Raw genomic sequence first — 23,226 nt, forward strand, 5'->3', positions numbered from 1 at the left:
AGGAGACGTTCTCGCGACTACGAAAACGTCTAGGTCAATGGGAGGTGACGTTCAGGTGACGTTCGCGCTCAATGGGAGGTGACGTTCAGGTCAACTACGAAGGCATCCGTGGCGACTCCATCGATCTCAAGATGTTGTGTAGGCTCAATACCTCGGAGGTGCTCGTAGGGGTAGGGTGTGCATGTCAGTTAGGCTTTGGTGATTGCTACTGATTAGTTAGTGCCTATGCATGTACTCATTGTGTTGTACGAAGTTGATGATGACCATGCACGATAGTTTTCACTAATCCCATTCATTCATCGAGCACCCACTGGTAATTATTTTTCCGAGACGATAAGTGCCACATGTCAGGTGCGTGACACTCCGGCTCTGACGTTTTTTTATGTCAGTTCAACCATGTAAAGGATGGCAGATTTCAGTCACGCAAGAATGGCAAATTTCAGTCACGCCAGTGGCACATGGTAATTTTCCATCAAAACTAAATTGAAGCACGAAAGTTACCATGCTGGTAAGAGCAACTCTAGCAGACCCTGCATCCTTCCGACCCGCAAAACGTTTTTGCAGTGCGCCGAAAAACGCCTTTGCGGGCCGGCGCGGATGGCCGCGTATGCAGACCCCGCATAATGGACCCGTAAAAAAGGATATTCCCGGAATATGCTTTTTTACGGGTTGGGGTTGCGGCGTCTGATCTGGCGCAGCTCCTCCCGGCCCGCAAAACTTAAATTTGCAACTTAATTTGATCTTGCATATTGCATTGCTTTTCTTATTTAACAACATTGGATACAAAAGATATCACCAAATCTTTGCTAGAATAGCAAGACCAAAGAAAACAAGAACTACAAGTATGCATTTTAGAAGATTTCCAACTTCCATAACTGCTCCCACTAGTTGGACTAATATTTTCTCCATGCATTCGTTGTTGATCTGTGGATTCTTGATTTTGCATTCTTCTTTCTTCATTTTTGATTCGGAAGAAGTAGATGTTGCTTCCCCTCTAGTTGCACATGCAGCCGCATCATTGCCTTCGATTGTACTAAGGAGTGCACTAACATTTATTAAGTTTCTTTCTATCAACAAATCAATGTATTGGCCTTCCCAAAACCAAAATGAGCATCCATCGTCCTACAGAAAAGAATAAGCAAGCTCGAAGTGAGCTACCACAGTTGAACTAAAGAATGAACTATGAAACGAGCTACCGCAAGTGCACGTACCCCGTCGTTTTCGCATTTGAAGAACACCCATCCGGGGTGCTTCGGCGTGCTCGAAGTGAGCCGCGGCACTTTCCGCGTGCAGTCGTCGCACTCTATGAGCGGCATCGGCAAGCCACAAAGACGCCACGCGAGTGCCGAGCCCGGTGGACGCCCGTATGAGTCCATGCCCGCAAACCTTTGGCGGTGGCGGGCGGACGAACCCGTACCTGCATGCGGTGATGCGCCCTTGCCTGGGCTGCGGGAGAGGCTCCCCGACCACTCCATCGCTTGAGGCCGCAACCGGCGGCCGGGAAAAGCCAAATCCGGCGGCCCGGGATGAAGTGCCGCAGATCCGCAAATCCGGCGGCCCGCTGACGCAGGGGGGGAGGGTGGGGGAGGGAGGGGAGGCCTCGTGCGCATGGCGGCCTTCCGGCGTGCTCCTGCCGGCTGCGTTCGCCGGAATCTTGGGCGGCGGCCGGCGGCGGCGCGAGGGGGGAGAGGAGAGGTGGTTGGTGGGAAAAGCGCGGGACGAAATGTCCTCCCACCAACCGCTTCCGCTTATATGCAGGGCACCGCAGCCGCGGGGGCGAAACCCGCGTTTTCCCGGGTTGTGGTCGGGAGATTGGCCTCTTAAAGATGAGAGGGTTGTTGGCAATGACGATAGCTTCGATTTCCCCCTCCGGGAGGGAAGTTCCCCCATTAGAACCACTCCGCCGGAGGGCAAAAGTGCTCATGCCCAAGTTCCACCTCGAGACGGCGGCGCTCCGTCCCGAAAGTCCTCTCCTTATTTTTTCTAGGTCAAAGTGACCTATATACCAGAATATGGGCATCGAAGGTGGGCTGGGCTGAGCACAACCCACCAGGGCGCGCCCTGGGGTCTTGTGCTCACCAGGTGGCCCCCCTCTGGTAGTTATTTGCTCCAGTACTTTTTATATATTCCAAAATAATTCTCCGTAAATTTTCAGCTCATTTGGAGTTGTACAGAATAGGTAACTCTGACGTAGCTTTTTCAAGTCCAGAATTCCAGATGCCGGCATTCTCTCTCTTTGTGTAAATCTTGTGTATTATGAGAGAAAAGACATTAAAATTACTCCATAAAGCATTATTATGCATAAAACCATTATAAATAACATTCATTATTGTGATTTGCAATAAGAACGGTTTTAAATTCTTGATTAACATTCATCATTTTTTAAATAAGTAATCAACATTTTTTATATACACGTTCAACATTGTCCGAACGCTGGTTCAACATTTTTCAAATACTTGTTCAATATTTTTAATACTTTATTAAACGTTTGTTTTCAAACACTTGTTCAACAGATTTCAAATACTTGGTCAACATTTTTTAAATACTCATTCAACATTTTTAAAATACCTTTTCAACATTTTTTAATGCTTGATAAATATTTTTATATACGGGATCAAGAATTTCATCATTTTTTTAGTACATGGTCAATATATTTTTATACACATTCAACATTTATCAAAGCATGATTAACATTTTTGAAATGTTATTTGAAGTAAGTTTTTGAATAATATATGTTTAAAACATTTAAAAGTGTAAACAAAACTAAAAAATGGAACCAAAAACGAAAAAAAAAACATGAAAAGGAAAGAAAAAAACGAGGCAGTATACATACCGCGAACTGGGCTGGCCCATATCCTCGCACGCTTTACCGAGTCTGAAGGGGCGAGCGAGCTGGACTGGCCCATGAGCGCGGGAGGCCACAGCCTCTTTTTCATGTTTTCTTATGTTCTTTTATCTTTTATTTTTGTACTTTTTTTTATACTTTCAAATATTCCAAGAAAACTCATCAAAAAACAAATATTTTAAAAATGTTGAACAAGTATTTGAAAAATATTGAACAAGTATATGAAAAATGTTTTAATGTATATAAAAATGATGAACAAGAATGTAAAAAATCTAAAATAAGTATTTAAAAAATGTTGAACAAGTGTTTGAAAAAATGTTGATCATTTATTACAAAAATATCGATCAAATATCTAAAAAATGTAAAATAAGTATTTAAAAATGTTGAACAAGTATTTGAGAAAATGTTGATCCTATTTAAAAAATGTTGAACAAGTATTTGGAAAAATGTTGAAAGAGCATTTGAAAAAATATCGATCATGTATATAAGAATGTAGAATGAAAAACAAAAAGAAACAAAGAAACACCAAAAAATGAAAACCGAAAAATAAAGAAAATAAAAAAAAGAAAAAATAAAATGAAGAAACAAATGAAAATCAAACAAAAAATGCAGAAAAATAGAAAATCAAGCAGAAAACAAAGAAAAAAGAGATGAAAACCCTGTCTAAGGAAAGAAAGAAAATACAGAAAAATAAACTTGAAAACCATGGAAAAACCGGCGTCGTTTGCGTCAAGTACATATCACGCCCACAACTCAGCACGTGCAAGTCATGGACGGAGTGGTTAGCGCAGGCAGATCTCTCCCAGGAGACTGGAGGTCGATCTGAGTTTCCTACGGGCTCGCTTAATGCGAGAAATAGTCGAGGTGCTGAATGCGAGACATAGCAGCGCCCGATGCGAGACACCCAAACGCGCAGCCTCCCACCCCCTTCCCACATGTGCTTTTGGCCGGCCCAAGTACGGGCAGGGGTGCCCCTGTTTTTTTTTTTCGTTTTGCTTTTTGTGTGTTTGCTTCTATAAAAATATTAAGATTCCAACAAGAGTTCACTAATTTGAAAATGAATTATATTTAAAAAGTGTTCATAAATTTAAAAATGTTCCTGATTTTAGAAAACAATCGACATTTTAAAAAATATTCACAAATCTAAAAATTGGTCCCGTGTTTCAAAAACAAATTATGAATTTTTAAAAATATTCTGAATTTTATAAATTGTTCACAAATTCGAAATTATCACTAGTTTCAAAACTATTTTTTCAACTCAAAAAATGGTCGCAACCTCCTAAAATTTAAAGACAGTGTCAGAAGCATGCCGAGAAAGAGCGTTCGATAACCATCTCGTTACATCCTGTTACATGTAGTCCATAGGATCCAGGTCATCGCCTCAAACCCTAGCAAAAATGGCGCCTCCTCCTGCCAGTACGGTCGGCGTGACAATGACCACCAAGAGTCAGGACATCAACAGCTGATCGATGAACTCTATGAACAATTTACGAGTACCTTGACAAGCTGCCGCTGCTGTGCCAGCATCAATATAGTATGCAGCTCCCAATTTCTGGGATTGTTAAATCCATCACGACTATTTTTAGTAAAAGAATTTGAACGGGGGGACGGCGGCAATCATGCACTCGTTCATCAAACACAGTTTACAGAGAGGATATGATCAGCCAGGTGGATTTCGTGGAAAAATGTGGAGCGAGTCAGTAATCCAACCATCCAGAGAGACGAGAAAGACAAGCGATCTGGGCGATGGAATCCACGGAGGAGAGAGGCGGAGGCCGCTTTGATGTGATCCTCTCCTCGGCGTGGCCGGCCATCCGCGCCACCGCTGACATGACATATGGAGGCCCGTCGGTTGTCGCTGTCCTGTCGCCATTGCCGTGCCGTCCCTCCCTTGCTCTTTCTACTCTCCCATCTCCCGACCATCTCCGGTCTCCTATACAAGCCCACCCCAGCCAGTAATCTCCAGCGCCACCAGCCACCATGGGAGAAGCACAAGTAGTAGCGGCGGCGGCCACCATGGGAGAAGATGCCCAGAGGAAGGGAGCGGCGATGGTGGTGGTGCCTGCGCCGCGGCCGCGCAAGGGGGTGGCGTCCTGGGCGGTCGACCTGCTCGAGCGGCTCGCCGTCCGCCTCCGCCACGACGACGAGAAGGCCGAGCCGCTCCCATGGCTCTCCGGCAACTTCGCCCCCGTGCCCGACGAGACCCCGCCCGCCGCCGGCCTATCCGTCCGGGGACACCTCCCGGTCAGCATCCCTCTCCTCCCTCCCTCTCTTCACCCTTTCACATGATTTGTTTTCTAGAGCAAATTACCATTTTCTCCAGCATTTTCTTGGAGCCATGCAGCCCTTCCTTTTTATGGGGTAAAAAAGAAGTTAATTCTTTCTTTTTGTTATCTGCAGAAGTGCTTGAATGGAGAATTTGTCAGGGTGGGGCCTAACCCCAAGTTTGCCCCTGTTGCAGGGTATCATTGGTACTAATTAACTCTTGCTTGTTGACAATTTTCCTTGCAACAATTGAGGGCCACATTTCTAATTTTGGTGTTTGTGTGTTTCTTTTGCAGGTTTGATGGGGATGGGTATGTGACACAATCCCTTTCCGTTTCGAATATTGTATATCTAGTTGCACCGGTTGCGTGCACGTTCATTTTCTCCTGTTCTCAATACAGTTCTACAGCTCACGATTTCCTAATAAGTCAAGCCTTAATCTATGATTCAAACTTTGGTTTCGTGGTTGCATCAACTTGCACATTGTTTCCTACAGAATGATCCATGCAATGCGTATTAAAGATGGAAAAGCTACATATGTATCAAGATACGTGAAGACTTCTCGCCTCGAGCAGGAAGAGTATTTTGGTGGAGCAAAGTTTACCAAGGTAAGCTTACATGCATGTCTGACTAAAGAACCTGAATCTTCTTAGCTGTTAATCAACTATTATGTAACACTTGATTGTCACCATCTCCAACTATGCTCCCTTTTTCCACGGGAAATGCTCCGATTTTCTTATTCATGCTTGCAACTTTCTTACACTCCGAAGTAAGAATCTAATACATGTTGTACATGTGTATGACTTAATCCACCACTAAAACCCTATCTCTCCCATATCTTGTGGATTTAGTGATGGCTATGTAAGAAATCGGTTGTGTGCACGCGTGAGTTTTTCCCTCAATCTTTACAGATTGGAGATCTAAAGGGTGTTTTTGGATTGTTTATGGTTCTAACGCAAGAACTCAGGAAGAAACTTAAAGTCTTAGATGTTACTTACGGATTTGGAACAGGTACTTCTTTACCTTAAGTAGTCATTGAATGATGTATATCTACATATGTTTCATGGATATTTTATTTTAGTGGTAATTTGTTGATTTCCTCCATTCTTTTCCAGCTAATACTGCGCTTATATATCATCATGGCAAACTCATGGCCCTATCAGAATCAGATAAACCTTGTAAGTTATCAGCCTGTTAGCACAATTTGTTTATATACTAGCTAGATCATGGCCCACACATTGATGTGGGCAAAATAATACCATATAGTCTGCATGATAAAGAGCACATGGCAAATGTGGAGCATGAGTTTCTATTTTTCTTTTCAGATGTTGTTAAGATCCTTGAAGATGGAGACTTGCAAACTCTTGGGTTGTTGGATTATGACAAAAGGTTGAAGCATCCTTTCACCGCTCATCCAAAGGTTGATCCATTTACAGGTACATTAGACTGAAAACATACTATTTCTTACTTACATTCATCAAAATTCGGTTAAATCATGTAGTTTTACCTTTCTTTCAGATGAAATGTTCACCTTTGGTTACTCGCATGAACCTCCATATTGTACATATCGGGTCATCACTAAGGGTGGAATTATGCTTGACCCTGTGCCAATAACAATACCGGAATCTGTAATGATGCATGACTTTGCCATTACAGAGAACTATTCAATATTTATGGACTTGCCAATGTTTTTTCGACCAAAGGTACATGATGATTTATGTATACAATGGTAAATGACATTAATAATAAGTGCTTTCTGTAGGATGTTTCCCCTATACCATTTATTTTCATCATGTTGAAGGATGCCATAGTCAACATTTGTTTCACGGTTGCATAGGATCAACATATATGTTTGCATCAACAATTGTTGAATGGTTAATACTCCTCTTCATAATTTGGTCTTATTGGAACCTGATATGTTCTTGTATAAAGGAAATGGCGAAGAATGGTGAATTTATCTACAAGTTTGATCCTACAAAGAACGCTCGGTTTGGTATACTCCAACGCTATGAAAAGGACGAAAAAACCATCAGATGGTTTGAACTCCCCAATTGCTTCATATTCCACAATGGTATGCCATCTCCAACATTTTTCTTGGACTCCGAATGTGCAATCTTTCTATATCATGTCATAATTCAACATAGCCAGGGAAATGATGAATATAAAATATAAATGCAATTCTTTATTGTCCCAACAATGTTGTCTAGCACCATAGCATAAGAACTAAAAATGAAATAAACATGTTCAAGAGGATGAATTAAGTTCAATGTTAGTTCCTTGAGTGATTCTATTAGCATTGTGCATGCAAAAACCAAAAAATAAATAATTTAATTTTTGGTGAGATCTAATTATTAAAAATATACCCAAAAACAATCAGATGAAAATATGAATAAGAGAGTCAAATCCATCTTGCTTCTTTGCTAGAGCATGTATCAATCGATGCATTGCACTAATTATTTGTATTATTCATTGCATGCTAATATTATTGAACTAATCACAAGAAGCATATCTCTTCTTGCAGCGAACGCCTGGGAAGAGGGTGACGAAGTTATTCTGATTACATGTCGTCTCAACAACCTAGATTTGGACCAAGTGAATGGTCACCAAAGTGACAAGCTTGAGGATCCCGGGAATGAGTTGTATGTATACCCAGAATATGGACCTTTTATTTTAATTCCATGCAACCCACTGCTTGCCCTAATGTTATATCTTTCAGGTACGAGATGCGATTCAACATGAAAACAGGTGCTGCTTCACAGAAACAACTATCAGTATCTGCCATAGACTTTCCTCGAATCAATGAGAGTTATACTGGCAGGTACTTATACTGGATGTATCACTTCAAAGTTTGTTTTGTTCTATGATGCATATACCATAAAAATCACTATTAACACATGATAAAACTTTCATTTCAAAGTAAGATTCCTTCTCGGAACTATCAAACTTCCTCTCATATGTTATTTTGTTGAATGCAGAAAGCAGCGGTACGTCTACTGCACGATACTTGAGAGCACAGTGAAGGTGACTGGCATCTTAAAAATGACTGGCATCATAAAATTTGACCTACACGCGGAGCCAGAGAGCGACAAGGAGCAGCTTGAAGTTGGAGGGAATGTGAGGGGCATATATGACCTGGGGCCTGGTAGGTTTTGTTCTGAGGCGGTCTTTGTGCCCAAGGAGCCTGGTGTTTTAGGGGAAGAAGATGATGGGTACTTGATATTCTTTGTGCACGATGAAAACACAGGGTACTCCTTTCATTTCCTACACCACTAAGGCAAGATGGTCCTGCTACATGGATGCAGGAAATATGAAGTTAATGTGATTAATTTTGTTTTCTTTGCGTGTACCGTGGATGCAGGAAATCCGAAATAAATGTGATTGATGCCAAGACGATGTCTGCTGATCCAGTGGCGGTTGTTGAGCTGCCGAGCCGGGTTCCTTATGGATTCCATGCCTTCTTTGTCAATGAGGTACTTTTCGTCTTGAAATGTGTTTGCTTATTTTATTTTATGATATGTAATCACCACGAGATATATTGGTAGCTACTTCATGTTGATGAAAAAAGAAACCAATGTTTGTGTTATTTTGACAGGAACAACTAGGACATCAAGTAGAGCGGTGAAGAGTGATAAAAAAGAAGCATTAGATGAAGTTTTTTTTGTTGTAATGGTGTGCCCGATGTATGTATCTTTTTGTGTGCCAGATCAACAGGCTGTGAAGGGTTTCACTTAGTGTTTTGCCAATTAACTGGGCAAATATCTACTTCTTATTTGGTGAAAATGGCAAGTATTTTGCCTTTTTTAAAAATATATAAAGGAAAGTAGCATGTTCTACATGTCGTAGAAATAAAGGAAAGTAGCATAAATATACATTAACATATAGGAGTAATTAGTGTAGTATTTGTACGGTGATTGAATCAATTGACACAACGAACGAGATAGTAAATTTGATGCAAAATTCTGATAAACCTGGAAGGATCATCCAGATGGCTCGACCCAACACTCCGTACGATAGATTGGTCCTGCATGGGGACTCTCTTTGTCTTTTTTTAACACAGTACAGACGCAAACGCTCATACATACGCGTATACACTCACCCCTATGAACGCACACACGCACACCCTACCCCTATGAGCACCTTTGAAAGACTGAGCCGGCATGTCATCTTGAGATTTACAAAGTCATCGTAGGCGCCTCGTCGTCGACGGAAACGTCTCCTAAAGGGCCCCTTTCTGATTTGGAAAAAGAGAACCCAGTAGCCAAGGTCGGGGATTTCATTAGTAGACATTATTATATATACCTACTCTTTAACTGCACAGTACGCTGCATGAGTATCAAGTTTATTTAGATGTTTTCTTGTGGGGAATCATTCAGATCGCTTCGGTCCCAATCTGCTGGCAAGGATATTGCAAAAGATCTTGACAATACTATGCATTAGGCTAATTGGCCTATAACCAGAGGCGGTCCATGCAACATTGTTTTTTGGAATTAAATTATATTTGCCCCATTTAGGAGCTTCCATTGATTGCCCCTCAAGTCTGACGTTTGCATAGTCTCCTAAAAAGGATCATCTTCAGTTATATGGCAGAGACACTTGAAGAATGCACTAATACAACCGTCTGGACCTTGCTCCTGTTGAGTATCATGATTAGTTAGGAAAGATAGGATAGCATAAGATATATTTTATCTTGTCTTGTACTTCAAGTTGATCATGCCTACGAGACTCAAGCAATACAACAACAATTTCACCAAATCCCTCTCTACCCTTCTACAGTGCCTTCTCCTCATGCAAGTCCAAGACAACAACATTTAACTCATCTCTAGTAATGTTAGCTTCAAGGTGATGGAGGTTGGCATGTAGCAGATGCATGGAATTCCATTCCAGTCTCAGGTTATCTGGATTCTTCTTTCCAATCAAAGAGGTGAAGTGATAGCAATATTTGCTCCTTTTCACTATGTTCTATAGGACCTCTCCCAATTGACCTTTCAAGATTGGGATGTGGTTCTTTCTTCCGCGACCATTAACTCGGAGATGGAATAACTTAGTGTTGGCATCCCCCTCACATATCCAAATCATCCTCGATCTCTGTCGCCATCTTATTCGTTCAACAACAGTGATACCCCAGAGTCTAGGCTTGAGAACTATCTAAGTTTAAACTCATTTTCTAAGAGGGTTCTCTCCTCCATCACGAGTTTCAGATTAAACATCACCTCATTGCGAATGTTGAAAGCCAGATTTTGCTTAGCTTGGATATGCTTATCCCTTTTCTTGAGTGTCGTGGCCATTCTGGAGACCTTGATGCGTAAGGTTCTAATCGCGTCATTAGAGAACATGCTTCGTCCAGGCCGTCTCAATCACATTCTGAATCCCCTCCATCTTAAGCCAATATGCCTCGAACCTGAACCCCTTGAACACGTGCAATTGTATCTTCTTTAAAATCAGGGGGTTGTGGTTGGATATAGCCGTTGATGCCATAGAGAGATGAAACGGTGACCGTCATCGAGGCCACGAGCAATGTGACCGCCACGATAACATTGTCATGTAGCTCAGATTTCTACAAATCCTTATACCTCTTGATCTCATCTGGAGTGGGCCGGCCGTTCCCAGAGCAGAACCACTGATTCCGCAGCACGACCAAGCACGCTTTGTCCATGGAGAGGAGGTTGTTGCCCGCTGGTTTGGGCGCAAGACGGCCGCTGAATCTGGCAGGGCCGTCCGTCGTGGCCTTCGTCCCTCGTAACGACCTCGTTAGGTCAGGAGCGGTAGGTGGCACTTGTGGTTGGAGCAGAGGAACATGGGCAGTCGTCAGCTCGTAGAGGAAATCCTTGAGAGGATTCAAGTCTTCACCATCGTCTCGGTGGTGGGCAATTCCTATTTGATGTATATAGTGTCAAGTAGTCGCCTATTCGCACAGGGTGTGAACGAGCAGACCAAACTGGGCCGGCCCATTTAACACTAGGAAGGCTCTAGTATGGGTTTTCGATGGTTTTGGGAACCTTCTAGAAAGTTCCTCGCCATTTTTTAATTTTATCATTTTTTTGGGTTTTCTACTTTTTGCTCAGAGTTCTCAAAAAATGTTTGTCTTTTCAAAAAATGTTCACTATTTAAAATGTCCACGTTGTTCAAAAAATGTTCAGAAATTTCAAAACTTGTATATATGCAGTTTCCAAAAATGCTCGTGTTTTGTTTAAAAGTTCAGAAATATAATTCTTTGTCCGCATTTTCAAAAAATGCTTTATAAAAAATGAGTAAAAACAATTAAAAAAAACCGGGTACTACAGTAACCAGGTGGCTAGGTAGTGTTATTGCGCCGGGCCAGGTAGCAGCGCTCTGTGCTTAAAAATCATTACAGGCCTGATAGGAACTCCCTCGGCAGTGTGTTCATGGCACTGTATGGTTGTGTAAGAGTTTGGAATTCATGGCACATGCGTGATAATGACTATGAAGAGCTGATCTTGATCTATATCAGCGTCAATGTACAGTGGGCGGCGGCGCCAACGGTTCATTCAAACATGCACAGTTTACAGAGAGAGACGCAAGAAAATGGATTTCGTAGAGAAACAAAGTGGAATCAGTCCGTGCGATGGAGTATACAAGGAGGACATGAGATTTGGGCGATGGAATCCAGAGAGAGAGAGAGAGAGAGAGAGAGAGAGAGGTGAGGCGATCCTGTGATGGGTTCCACGGCGCGGCCGGGCAACCGTGCCACCGCTGGCTTGGCTAATGGAAGCCGGCCGGTCGGCTGTAGCTGTCGCCATTGCTGCCGTGCCGTCCCTCCCTCTTCCAAGCTCCCAAGTCCGAGCCAACGCCGCCTCCAATACAAGCCCACCCAGCCGGAAATCTCAGCGCCACCAGCCACCAAGGGAGAAGATACCCAGCAAAAGAAGGGGTTGGCGGCCGTGGTGGTGCCGGCGCCGAGGCCGCGCAAGGGGGTGGCGTCCTGGGCGCTGGACATGCTCGAGCGGCTCGTGGTCCGCCTCGGCCACGACAAGAAGGCCGAGCCGAACCCCTGGCTCTCTGGCAACTTCGCCCCGGTGCTGCACGAGACCCCTCCCACAGCCGGCCTCCCCGTCCGCGGACACCTCCCGGTCAGCGTCCCTCTCTTCATTCTTTCAAAAATATTTTCTTCTCTCATGGAAACCATGCATGCAGCTCACTAGATTATCCTTAATTTCTTTCCCTAATGATGTTCCTTTTTTTTATTTTGTCTGCAGGAGTGCTTGAATGGAGAGTTTCTTAGGGTCGGGGCTAATCCAAAGTTTGCCCCGGTTGCAGGGTACCATTGGTATTGACTCTTACGTCTTGACAATTTCACATTCGTCTTAAAAGACAGACATTATTCCGTTGTTTGCTTCCAACAGTTGAGGATCACATTTCTAGTAATTCATTTGTTGTTCTGTGTATTTTTTCTTCCCTACAGGTTTGATGGGGATGGGTAGGTGATACAGTCTCTTCTGTGTGGAGTGCCGAATTGGTTGCGTGCACATTCAGTTTTTCCTGTTTACAATACAGTTCCACTGCTCGCGACCTTTTGATAAAACAAAGCTTTATTTGGTCTTTGTTTCAAACTTTTTGCTTCCTAGTTACATGGACTTCCACGTTGTTTCTTGTAGAATGATCCATGCATTGCACATTAAAGATGGGAAAGCTACATATGTATCAAGATACGTGACGACTTCTCGCTTCAAGCAAGAAGAGTATTTTGGTGGAGCAAAGTTTATGAAGGTAAGCTTATTTGTTGGACTGAAAACCCGAATCTTCTTAATAGTTACTCAATTACTCCATCCGTTCCTAAATATAAGTCTTTGTAGAGATTCCACTAGATGGACTACATACGGAGCAAAATGGATGAATCTAAACTTAAAATGCATCTATATACATCCGTATGTGGTTCGTAGTGAAATCTCTACAAAGACTTACATTTAGGAACGGAGGGAGTATTATGTAACACTTGATTGTCGCCATCTCCAACCATGCTCTGGTTTTCTTATTCATGCTTGCAACTCTTTTTGTACTCTCTTAAGTAAGACTAGCACATATGCCCGTGAGTTACGTGAGGTGTAAAATGGCGAGGTGGGACTAATTTAATATGCGAATCAGACGTTGCTTGTACACACATGACGAGCCGGGCCGATGGAACAATTTTTTTTCTTTCGCCTCCTACTGCAGGGCCGCTAGAAATCTTACATGGGCCAGAATATGTGGGCCAATAATTCGCCTAGACCAGCAAGTATTTTTGCCCAAAAATTAGTACCACCTCGGATAGTAAAAATCTCTCTAAAAAAAACCCTCGGATAGTACAAAATCTTAAAAAATAAAAAAAAGGATGAATGAATGAAAAAAAATCGGAGAAACGCACCTTGCTTTATTAGTAGGTCGGTATAGATATAGATATAGATTATAATATATACCATACATAATTGTAACTTAATCCACCATTTTTGCTTGGTGAAGTATTAGTCTAACACCGTGACTCTCCCCACCCGAGTTGGATTTAGTAATGGCAGTCAGTTGTGCGCATGTGTGAGTTTTTCCCTCAATATTCATAGGTTGGAGATCTAAAGGGCCTTTTTGGATTGTTTATGGTCTTAACGCAAGAACTTAGGAAGAAACTTCAAGTCTTGGATGCTACTTATGGAACTGGACCAGGTACTTCTTTACTTTAAGTAGTCACTGCATGATGTATATCTACATACTTTTCATGGTAATTTTATTTTAATGGCAATTTGTCGATACACTCCCTTCTTTTCCAGCGAATACTGCGTTTATATATCATCATGGCAAACTCATGGCCCTCTCAGAATCAGATAAACCATGTAAGTTATCATTATGTTAGCACAATTTCTTTCTATACTAGATCACGTCCCGCAAGTTGCTGTGGGCATAATAATCCCATACGCTCGGCATGATAAAGAGCACATATAGCAAATGTGGAGCATGAATTTCTATTTTTGTTTTCAGATGTTGTTAGGATCCTTGAAGATGGAGACCTGCAAACTCTAGGGTTGTTGGAGTATGACCAAAGGTTGAAACATCCTTTCACCGCTCATCCAAAGGTTGATCCATTTACAGGTACATTACAGTGAAAACATATTATTCCTTACTTCCATATAGGAAAATTGGGTTAAATGACGTAGTTTTTATCCTTCTTTCAGATGAAATGTTCACCTTTGGATACTCGCATGAACCTCCTTATTGTACATATCGAGTCATCACCAAGGATGGAATTATGCTTGATCCAGTGCCAATAACAATACCGGAATCTGTAATGATGATGCATGACTTTGCCATTACAGCAAACTATTCCATATTTATGGACTTGCCAATGCTTTTTCGACCAAAGGTACATGATGATATATGTATATAATGGTAAATAACATCAAGAAGAAATATCTTCCATATATTTTTGCCCTGTACCATTTCTTTTCATCATGTTGAAGGATGCCATAGCCAATACTTTCTTCATGTTTGCATGGGATTAACATATGTTTGCAAGAAAAAAAAAGATAAATGGTTAATACTCCTCTTCATATTCTGGTCTTATTTTACCCTGTTGCGTTCTTGTATAAAGGAAATGGTGAAGAATGATGAATTTATCTACAAGTTTGATCCTGCAAAGAAAGCTCGTTTTGGTATACTACAACGCTATGAGAAGGACGAGAAAAACATCAAATGGTTTGAACTCCCCAATTGCTTCATATTCCACAATGGTATTTTATCTCCAACATTTTTCTTGAACTCCGAATATGCAATCTTTCTATATCATTTTTCATTCAACATAGCTAGGCAAAGGATGAATATAAAAATGTAAATGCAATTGCTTTATTGTCCCAACAATGTTGTTTGATATCTAAGCATAAGTAAGAACTAAATATGAAATGAACATGTTCAAGAGGATGAATTAAGTGCAACATCAGTTCCTTGAGTGATGTTTGGCACTGTGCATGCAAAACCGAAAAAATATAAATACGATAATTTTGGGGATATCTAATTATTAAAAAATCCACTTGACAACAATGACTTGACAATATGAATAAGAGAGCCAAACCATCTTCCTTTTTTGCCAGAGTACACATTTCCAGTTGATGCATTGCACTAATTATCAATAATTTCCATTCCATGTTAATCTTATTGTACTGATCACAAGAAGCATCTCTTCTTGCAGCTAATGCGTGGGAAGAAGGCAGCGAAGTTATTCTGATTACCTGCCGTCACAACAACGTAGATTTGGACCAGGTGAATGGTAACCAAAGCGACAAGCTTGAGGACCACGGGAATGAGTTGTATGTATACTCACAATATCAACCTTTTATTTTAATCCCATGCAAGCGAATGCTTGCCCTAATTATATATCTTTCAGGTACGAGATGAGATTCAACATGAAAACAGGTGCTGCTTCGCAAAAGCAACTGTCTGTCTCTGCCATAGACTTTCCTCGAATCAATGAGAGTTATACTGGCAGGTACTTATACTGGAGGTATCACTTCAGAGTTTGTTTTCTTCAATGATGCATATACCTTTAAAAACTATTAACACGTGACAAAACTTAAATTTCAAAGTAACATTCCTTCTGGGAACTACCAAACTTGCTCTCATACGTTACTTTGTTGAACGTAGAAAGCAGCGGTACATCTACTGCATGATACTTGAGAGCACAATCAAGGTGACTGGAATCTTAAAAATGACCGGCATCATAAAATTTGATCTACATGCCAAACCAGAGAGAAGCAAGGAGCATCTTGAAGTTGGGGGAAATGTGACAGGCATATATGACCTGAGCCCCGGTATGTTTTGCTCAGAGGCAGTCTTTGTGCCCAAGGAGCCCGGTGTTTCCGGTGAAGAAGACGATGGGTACTTGATATTCTTTGTTCACGATGAAAACACAGGGTACTCATTTCATTTCCTACATCACTAAGGGGAGATGATTTTGCTACATGGATGTAGGAAATCTGAAGTTAATGTGATAAATTTTGTTGTTCTTTTGTGTGTACCATGGATGTAGGAAATCTGAAGTAAATGTTATTGATGCCAAGACGATGTCTGCTGATCCAGTGGCAGTTGTTGAGCTGCCAAGCCGGGTACCTTACGGATTCCACGCCTTCTTTGTCAACGAGGTACTTTACATCTTGAAATATGTTTCCTTATTTCATTTTATGATTATGTCAGCATCAGGAGATATAAGGTATTTGCAATTGGCAGCTCCTTTTTGTTGATAAAATAAATAAATAATGTCTGTATTTTTTTGGCAGGAACAATTAGGACATCAAGTAGAGTGGTGAAGAGTGATAAAAGGAAGCATTACACGAATATATATTTTTGGAATGGTGTGTATGATGTAGTATCCTTTTGTGTGCCATACTGGCAGGTTGTGAAGGGTTTCAGTTACTTTTTCGCCAGTTAAATTGGCAAATATCTTCTATTGAGAATGGCAAGTATTTTGCCTTGTTTAAAAATGTATAAAGGAAAGTAGCATGTTCAATAAGCTGTATAAACAAACGAAAGTAGCATTACTATACATATATGTATAGGAATAATTACTAGTCAAATCTTTGTATAATTATTGAATAAACTGACACAACAAAAGAGCTAGTAAATTTGATATTAAATTCTGATAAACCTAGATGGATCATCCAGATGGCTCTGCCCAACACTGCATACTGTAGATGGGCCCTACATGGGGACTCCCTTTGTCTTGGGGTTCCTTTCGTATTTGGAAAAAAAGAACCCAGTAGCCAAGGATGGAGATTTCATTAGTAGAGAGTAATATATGTACACACTCTTTAACTACATAGTACGCTGCGTGCGTATAAGGTTTATTTAGATGTTTTCTTGTGCGGAATCATTCAGATTGCTCCGGTCCCAATCTGCTCGCAAGGGTATTGCAAAAGATCTTGGCAACACTGTGCATTAGGCTAGTTGGCTTATAACTAGAGGCCATCCGTGAAACTTCTTTTTTGGAATTAAAATTGAGCCCCACTTCAATACAACCCCCCTCACTAAACGTATAAAGAGCAATATGGAGATTTGGCAAATCATAGCCTCTTTCGTATGTATGACAGGCCGCTTGTCACAACGTATAAGCCGTACGTTAGACCCCCTTCCATAATGGGCTCGACCCATTTACTTTTTCTTCTTTTTTTAACCTTCACAAAATGGTGAGGGAAGTGGTATTCGAACCCCAAAACTCACTGCTTCATTCGAACCGCACTAACCAACGGAAATTACATATTTTTCATGACCATTTTATTTTAGTGGCAATTTGTTGATTCAGTCCCTTCTTTTGAAGCTAATATTGCACTTATATACCATCATGGCAAACTCATGGCATTGTGAAATAAACCATGTAGGCAATCAGTGTCTAGGCACATCTTCTTTCTATAGCAGATCATTCCCCATGCATTGTTGCGGGCATAATAATCCCAAATACTTTGCATGAACAATATGTCATCTCATGTTAAAGAGGGCATATATTGTGTTTATAATTTTGATTGTAACATGAGTACTCTTTCTGCGACACAAACAATTTTGACAATATGCAATGGAATAAAAATGATTATCTGCAATATTATGACTAGGTAGCGATGAAGCTATTAATGAACATGTATCTAGTAAAACCATGGAGAAAAACTATAGTAAAGATATAATTCCATTGTAAAAATGTTTTTGAAATGCCAGTTTCACAACTAGAATCAATACTCTTGGTTAGACAATTAAATAACTATGGAACTATTGAACATGAGTTTTGTTTTTGTTTTCAGACGTTGTTAAGGTCCTTGAAGATGGAGACCTGCAAACTCTTGGGTTGTTGGATTATGACAAACAGTTTAAGCATCCATTCACTGCCCATCCAAAGGTTGATCAATTTACAGGTACAATAATACAATGACAACATACTATTTATTACCTCCATTTAGGAAAACTGGATTAGATGATGTAGTTATTATTCTTTCAAGTGAAATGTTCACCTTTGGGTACATGTATGAACCTCCTTATTGTACATACCGGGTCATCATCAAGGATGGAATCATGCTTGACCCTGTGCCAATACCAATGCCGGAATCTGTAATGATGCATGAATTTGCAAGCACAAAACACTATTCCATATTTATGGACTTGCCAATGCATTTTCGAGCAAAAGTACACGATGTTTTGTGCACACTACCAATATAAAAGCAATGTCATCAATGATAAATGGTGCACATTATTTTTATTGTACCATTTCCTTTCATCATGTTCAAGGATGCCGTAGTCCATATTTATTTCACAGTTGCATGGGCTCAGTTTGCATTAGCAGTTGATAAATGGTTAATTGTACTCTTCATAATCTGGTTTATTGTTCTGATGTTGCATTCTTGTATATAGGAAATGGTGAAGAATGGTCAATTTATCTACAAGTTTTATCCTATAAAGAAATCTTGTTTTGACATACTCCAATGCTATGGGAAAGGATGGAAAAAACCATCAAATGATTTGAACTCCCCAATTGCTTCATATTACACAATGTTATGACATATATAACATTCTACTTGAACTTCTAATGATAACTTGTTTATATCATTTTCACGAATTCAACTTAGCCATGGAATGGATGAATATAATAAACATGTAAATGCAATTCTTTATCGCATCACCGATGTTTTCTGGCATTGCGGCGTAAGTAAGAACTAAAACTGAAATGAACGTGTTCAATCAGATGAATTCGTATGTGCAACACTAGTTCCTTTAGTGAAATTTTAGCATTGTGTAGACAATTAAAAAAAATAAGAAAATAATTTAAATTTGGGGGATATGTAATTATTAAAAACCCATGGTTTATAACTAGCGTTGTTTTCTGTTGTTTTTCTCATCAGTATGCGCGGGGATAGAGTCCTACGGGGAAAGAGAAGGTTGAACGATAGGTGCATTGACTGGGCGTGCATTTCTTCCGTTCTTTACCTGGTGATCTGGATCGTGCATGCATTGGTGGCAGTTTGCAATAGCCGAGAGGAGAGGAGAGGGATCGCTAGGATGGTGGGAGCGGGAGGTCAAACCAGCACGACGACGGCAGATCCTCCTTTGATATTAGAGATTGTTAGAATTCAACCTACCCTCTCTCTCCCTCTCCTTGCACGTCATGCATGATCACATGATCGCCATGCATGTCGCTCGCTCTCTCACACCCCTCTATACATGTAACCTATATAAACAGTGCAATACCATGGCAGCACCCAAGGTGCCATTGCCATTCATTCATCCAAGTCACATGGTATCAGACGCCGATTACCTCCCTCATCTATCATATAGCTGATAGTAGATGGGTAAGTCCTTTTCATTGTGTCCCTAAGAAAGGAGGTATAACTGTTGTTCCTAATGATAAGAGTGAACTCATTCCACAAAGAATTGTTACAGGCTATAGAATGGTAATTGATTTTAGAAAATTAAACAAAGAAACTAGAAAAGATCATTACCCTTTGCCTTTTATTGATCAACTGCTTGAAAGATTATCTAAGCACACACACTTTTGCTTCCTTGATGGATATTCTGGTTTCTCACAAATACTTGTTTTTCAACCTGATCAAGAAAAGACCACTTTTACTTGTCCTTTTGGAACCTATGCTTATAGATGTATGCCTTTTGGTTTATGTAATGCACCTGCTACCTTTCAAAGATGTATGATTGCTATATTCTCTGACTTTTGTGAAAAGATTGTTGAGGTTTTGATGGATGACTTTTCTGTTTATGGGAAGACTTTTGATGATTGTTTAAGCAATCCTGATCAAATTTTGTAGAGATGTGAACAAACAAAGCTCGTCTTGAATTGGGAGAAGTGCCACTTTATGGTTAATGAAGGCATTGTATTGGGTCATAAAATTTCTGAAAGGGGTATTGAAGTGGACCAAGCTAAGGTTGATGCAATTGAGAAAATGCCATGTCCTAAAGATATAAAAGGTAATCGTAGTTTCCTAGGTCATGCTGGTTTCTATAGGATATTTATCAAAGACTTCTCTAAAATTTCTAGGCCTCTCACTAGTCTCTCGCAAAAGGATATTCCCTTTGTTTTTTATGATGATTGTTTAGAAGCCTTTGAAACACTCAAGAAAGCCTTAATATCTGCACCTATTGTTCAACCACCTGATTGGAACTTGCCTTTTGAAATTATGTGTGATGCTAGTGATTATGTTGTTGGTGTTGTTCTAGGACAAAGAGTTGATAAGAAACTGAATGTTATTCATTATGCTAGTAAAACTCTAGACAGTGCTCAAATACACTATGCTACCACTGAAAAAGAATTCTTAGCAGTGGTGTTTGCTTGTGATAAATTTAGATCTTATATTGTTGATTCCAAGGTAACTGTTCACACAAACCATGCTACTATTAAATATCTTATGGAAAAGAAAGATGCTAAACCTAGACTTATTCGATGGGTTCTCTTGTTACAAGAATTTGATTTACATATCATTGATAGAAAAGGACCTAAGAACCCAGTAGATGATAATTTGGCTAGTCTTGAAAATGTGCTTGATGACCCACTACCTATTGATGATAGTTTTCCTGATGAGCAGTTAGCTGCAATAAATGTTTCTCATAGTAATCCTTGGTATGCTGATTATGCTAATTACATTGTTGCTAAATATTTACCACCTAGCTTTACATACCAACAAAACAGAAAATTCTTCTATGATTTAAGACATTACTTTTGGGATGACCCACATCTCTATAAAGAATGAGTGGATGGTATTATTAGATGTTGTGTACCTGAGCATGAACAGGGACAAATCCTACGGAAATGTCACTCTGAAGCTTATGGAGGGCATCATGCTAGAGATAGAACTGCTCATAAGGTATTGCAGTCTGGATTTTATTGGCCTACTCTCTTCAAGGATGCCCGTAAGTTCGTCTTATCTTGTGATGAATGTCAAAGAATAGGTAATATCAGTAAGCGTCAAGAAATGCCTATGAATTATTCACTTGCCGTTGAACCATTTGATGTTTGGGGATTTGATTACATGGGACCTTTTCCTTCCTCTAATGGGTATACACATATTTTGGTTGATGTTGATTATGTTACTAAATGGGTAGAAGCTATTCCAACTAGTAGTGCTGATCACAACACCTCTATTAAAACGCTTAAGGAAGTTATTTTCCCAAGGTTTGGAGTACCTAGATATTTAATGACTGATGGTGGTTCACACTTTATTCACGGTACTTTCCGTAAGATGCTTGTCAAATATGATGTTAAGCATAGAATTGCATCACCCTATCATCCTCAGTCTAGTGGTCAAGTTGAACTTAGCAATAGAGAACTAAAATTAATTTTGCAAAAGACTGTCAATAGGTCCAGGAAGAATTGGTCTAAGAAATTAGATGATGCACTTTGGGCTTATAGAACAACATATAAAAATCCCATGGGTATGTCTCCTTATAAAACGGTTTATGGAAAAGCTTGTCATTTGCCTCTTGAGTTGGAACATAAGGCATTTTGGGCAGTTAAAGAACTCAACTATGATTTCAAACTTGCTGGTGAAAAGAGGTTATTTGATATTAGCTCTCTAGATGAATGGAGAACCCAAGCTTATGAAAATGCAAAATTATTCGAAGAGAAAGCTAAAAGATGGCATGACAAAAGAATCCAAAAGCGTGAGTTTAAAGTCGGAGAATATGTTCTTTAGTACAACTCTCGTTTCAGATTCTTTGCAGGAAAACTCCTCTCAAAATGGGAAGGCACATATGTCATCGAGGAGGTTTACCGGTCTAGAGCCATCAAAATAAATAATCCCGAGGGTACTAACCCGAAGGTTGTTAATGGGAAACGAACAAAACATTATATCTCAGGTACGCCCATTAACATTGAAAGTAATATTATCCAAACTTTGACACCGGAAGACTTCCGGAACACTCCAGAATCGTGAAAATAAGGAGGTACATGATACGGTAAGTAAACGGACTCCAAAAAATCTGCAAAAATATTTTTTATCAGTTTTGGAATATTTAAGAATTTTGGAAATAAAGAAGCTTCTAGGAAGCGTCCCCTGGTGGGCACAAGACACCAGGGTGTGCCAGGCTTGCCTGGCGCGCCCAGGTGGGTTGTGCCCACCTGGGGCACCTTCCGTACTCTGTTTTTCTCCCGTATGCTTGTCCTTCAAGATAAAAAATCTATATATACTTCCCGAACCTGTTGATCACCGTATCGTGGATAAATCCTCTGTTCTCTTTTCTTGCTGTTTTCTGACAGATTCAACTAGAACAATGTCATGTCTTCCTCACCCTTCAACAATGGAGAAGGAGACATAAGGTTGGTTCAGGAAGATATAAGGAGGGATGAAGCCAAAGAGGTTGCTATGGAGGAAGAAGAGGGAAGTCCCTTTGGGATTCACCCTCCGGCCTCCGAGAGGGGTACACTAGCTGGCATCTTCACTCACCCTAATCCTCATCAAGCCATGGGATCATCGAACAATCAAGCGATCCTGGAAGTGCAAGAAGAGCTCCAACCGAGGAGGCCCTTACAAAGGTTACATCGTAACAATTTTCATAATTTGATTCACAATTATGGATTCGAGAACACTCTTCGTAGGCACATACCGTCCAACTGGGACATATCTCAGCCAAGAGAAAACAGTGCAGGAACCAAACCATGGGGCCCTCAGAATAAACACATAATGGCTGAGGTGAAGAAAAACAGTGAATTAATTCATCAAGCCCTTCGGGAGATTCAAGGTTTGAAGGATCTACTCATGGTTATATTGGAGAATACTACTTCACCGCCATCATCTTCTTCACCACCAAAGGAGAATTGAATATGAGGTATGGGCACTCCCCTTGGCTTCCGCCAAGCTTGGGGGAGGTGCCCCGGTATCGTATCATCCCACTATCTTTTTGCTTTTACTTATTTTAGTTCGATCTTTTGCATGAGATGAATAAAAGCTAGTTCGATCCTTTGTTCATTAATAGTTTGCTTAGTGATCTATCCTTGTAATCGTGTGCAAGTTATATCATAAAGTTTAGTTTGAGTTTTTGCTTTCTTTACTTTCATGTTGCAAATAAAGAAGAAAAAGGAGAAAGGAAATAAATAAAAGAAAGGAAATAAATCAATAAGATCATATACTAATCCTATGGTAGGTGATAGCACCACATAAGGA

General features: G+C 40.4%; 2 protein-coding genes across 3 annotated transcripts; both read left to right on the forward strand.

Moving 5' to 3' along the window:
* Positions 1–4,735: 4,735 nt before the first annotated feature.
* On the forward strand, positions 4,736–8,886 carry LOC123119019 (carotenoid 9,10(9',10')-cleavage dioxygenase-like). Its single transcript, XM_044538656.1, has 14 exons — positions 4,736–5,089; positions 5,246–5,316; positions 5,407–5,421; positions 5,607–5,718; positions 6,022–6,121; positions 6,226–6,288; positions 6,436–6,546; positions 6,629–6,813; positions 7,043–7,181; positions 7,632–7,749; positions 7,827–7,928; positions 8,086–8,355; positions 8,469–8,580; positions 8,703–8,886. The coding sequence occupies exons 1-14, from the start codon at positions 4,826–4,828 to the stop codon at positions 8,730–8,732; spliced, it is 1,692 nt and encodes a 563-aa protein (XP_044394591.1). The 5' UTR covers positions 4,736–4,825; the 3' UTR covers positions 8,733–8,886.
* A 2,840-nt stretch (positions 8,887–11,726) lies between these two features.
* On the forward strand, positions 11,727–16,589 carry LOC123124045 (carotenoid 9,10(9',10')-cleavage dioxygenase-like). 2 transcript variants are annotated; one of them, XM_044544751.1, is made up of 14 exons: positions 11,727–12,198; positions 12,325–12,395; positions 12,531–12,545; positions 12,724–12,835; positions 13,660–13,759; positions 13,864–13,926; positions 14,072–14,182; positions 14,266–14,453; positions 14,682–14,820; positions 15,276–15,393; positions 15,471–15,587; positions 15,728–15,997; positions 16,113–16,224; positions 16,360–16,589. In XM_044544751.1, exons 1-14 carry the CDS (start codon positions 11,785–11,787, stop codon positions 16,387–16,389), a joined length of 1,860 nt encoding a protein of 619 aa, XP_044400686.1. In that variant the 5' UTR covers positions 11,727–11,784; the 3' UTR covers positions 16,390–16,589. The 2 variants fall into 2 exon arrangements, with proteins under 2 accessions (XP_044400686.1, XP_044400687.1); XM_044544752.1 differs by having other exon boundaries at positions 11,731–12,198; positions 15,471–15,572.
* Positions 16,590–23,226: the final 6,637 nt, after the last annotated feature.

This window comes from Triticum aestivum, chromosome 5D (assembly GCF_018294505.1).
Source record: "Triticum aestivum cultivar Chinese Spring chromosome 5D, IWGSC CS RefSeq v2.1, whole genome shotgun sequence".
NCBI classification, from domain to species: domain Eukaryota; kingdom Viridiplantae; phylum Streptophyta; class Magnoliopsida; order Poales; family Poaceae; genus Triticum; species Triticum aestivum.

Bases quoted from the DNA above. Each gene is read 5' to 3' on its own strand.
- LOC123124045 (XM_044544751.1), top strand. From the start codon at position 11,785: ATGGGTTCCACGGCGCGGCCGGGCAACCGTGCCACCGCTGGCTTGGCT. The intron at 13,760-13,863 runs GTACTTCTTTAC...CTTCTTTTCCAG, and splicing joins TACTTATGGAACTGGACCAG to CGAATACTGCGTTTATATAT. The intron at 14,821-15,275 runs GTATTTTATCTC...CTCTTCTTGCAG, and splicing joins TTGCTTCATATTCCACAATG to CTAATGCGTGGGAAGAAGGC.
- LOC123119019 (XM_044538656.1), top strand. From the start codon at position 4,826: ATGGGAGAAGCACAAGTAGTAGCGGCGGCGGCCACCATGGGAGAAGAT. The intron at 6,289-6,435 runs GTAAGTTATCAG...TTTTCTTTTCAG, and splicing joins ATCAGAATCAGATAAACCTT to ATGTTGTTAAGATCCTTGAA. The intron at 7,750-7,826 runs GTATGTATACCC...TATATCTTTCAG, and splicing joins GAGGATCCCGGGAATGAGTT to GTACGAGATGCGATTCAACA.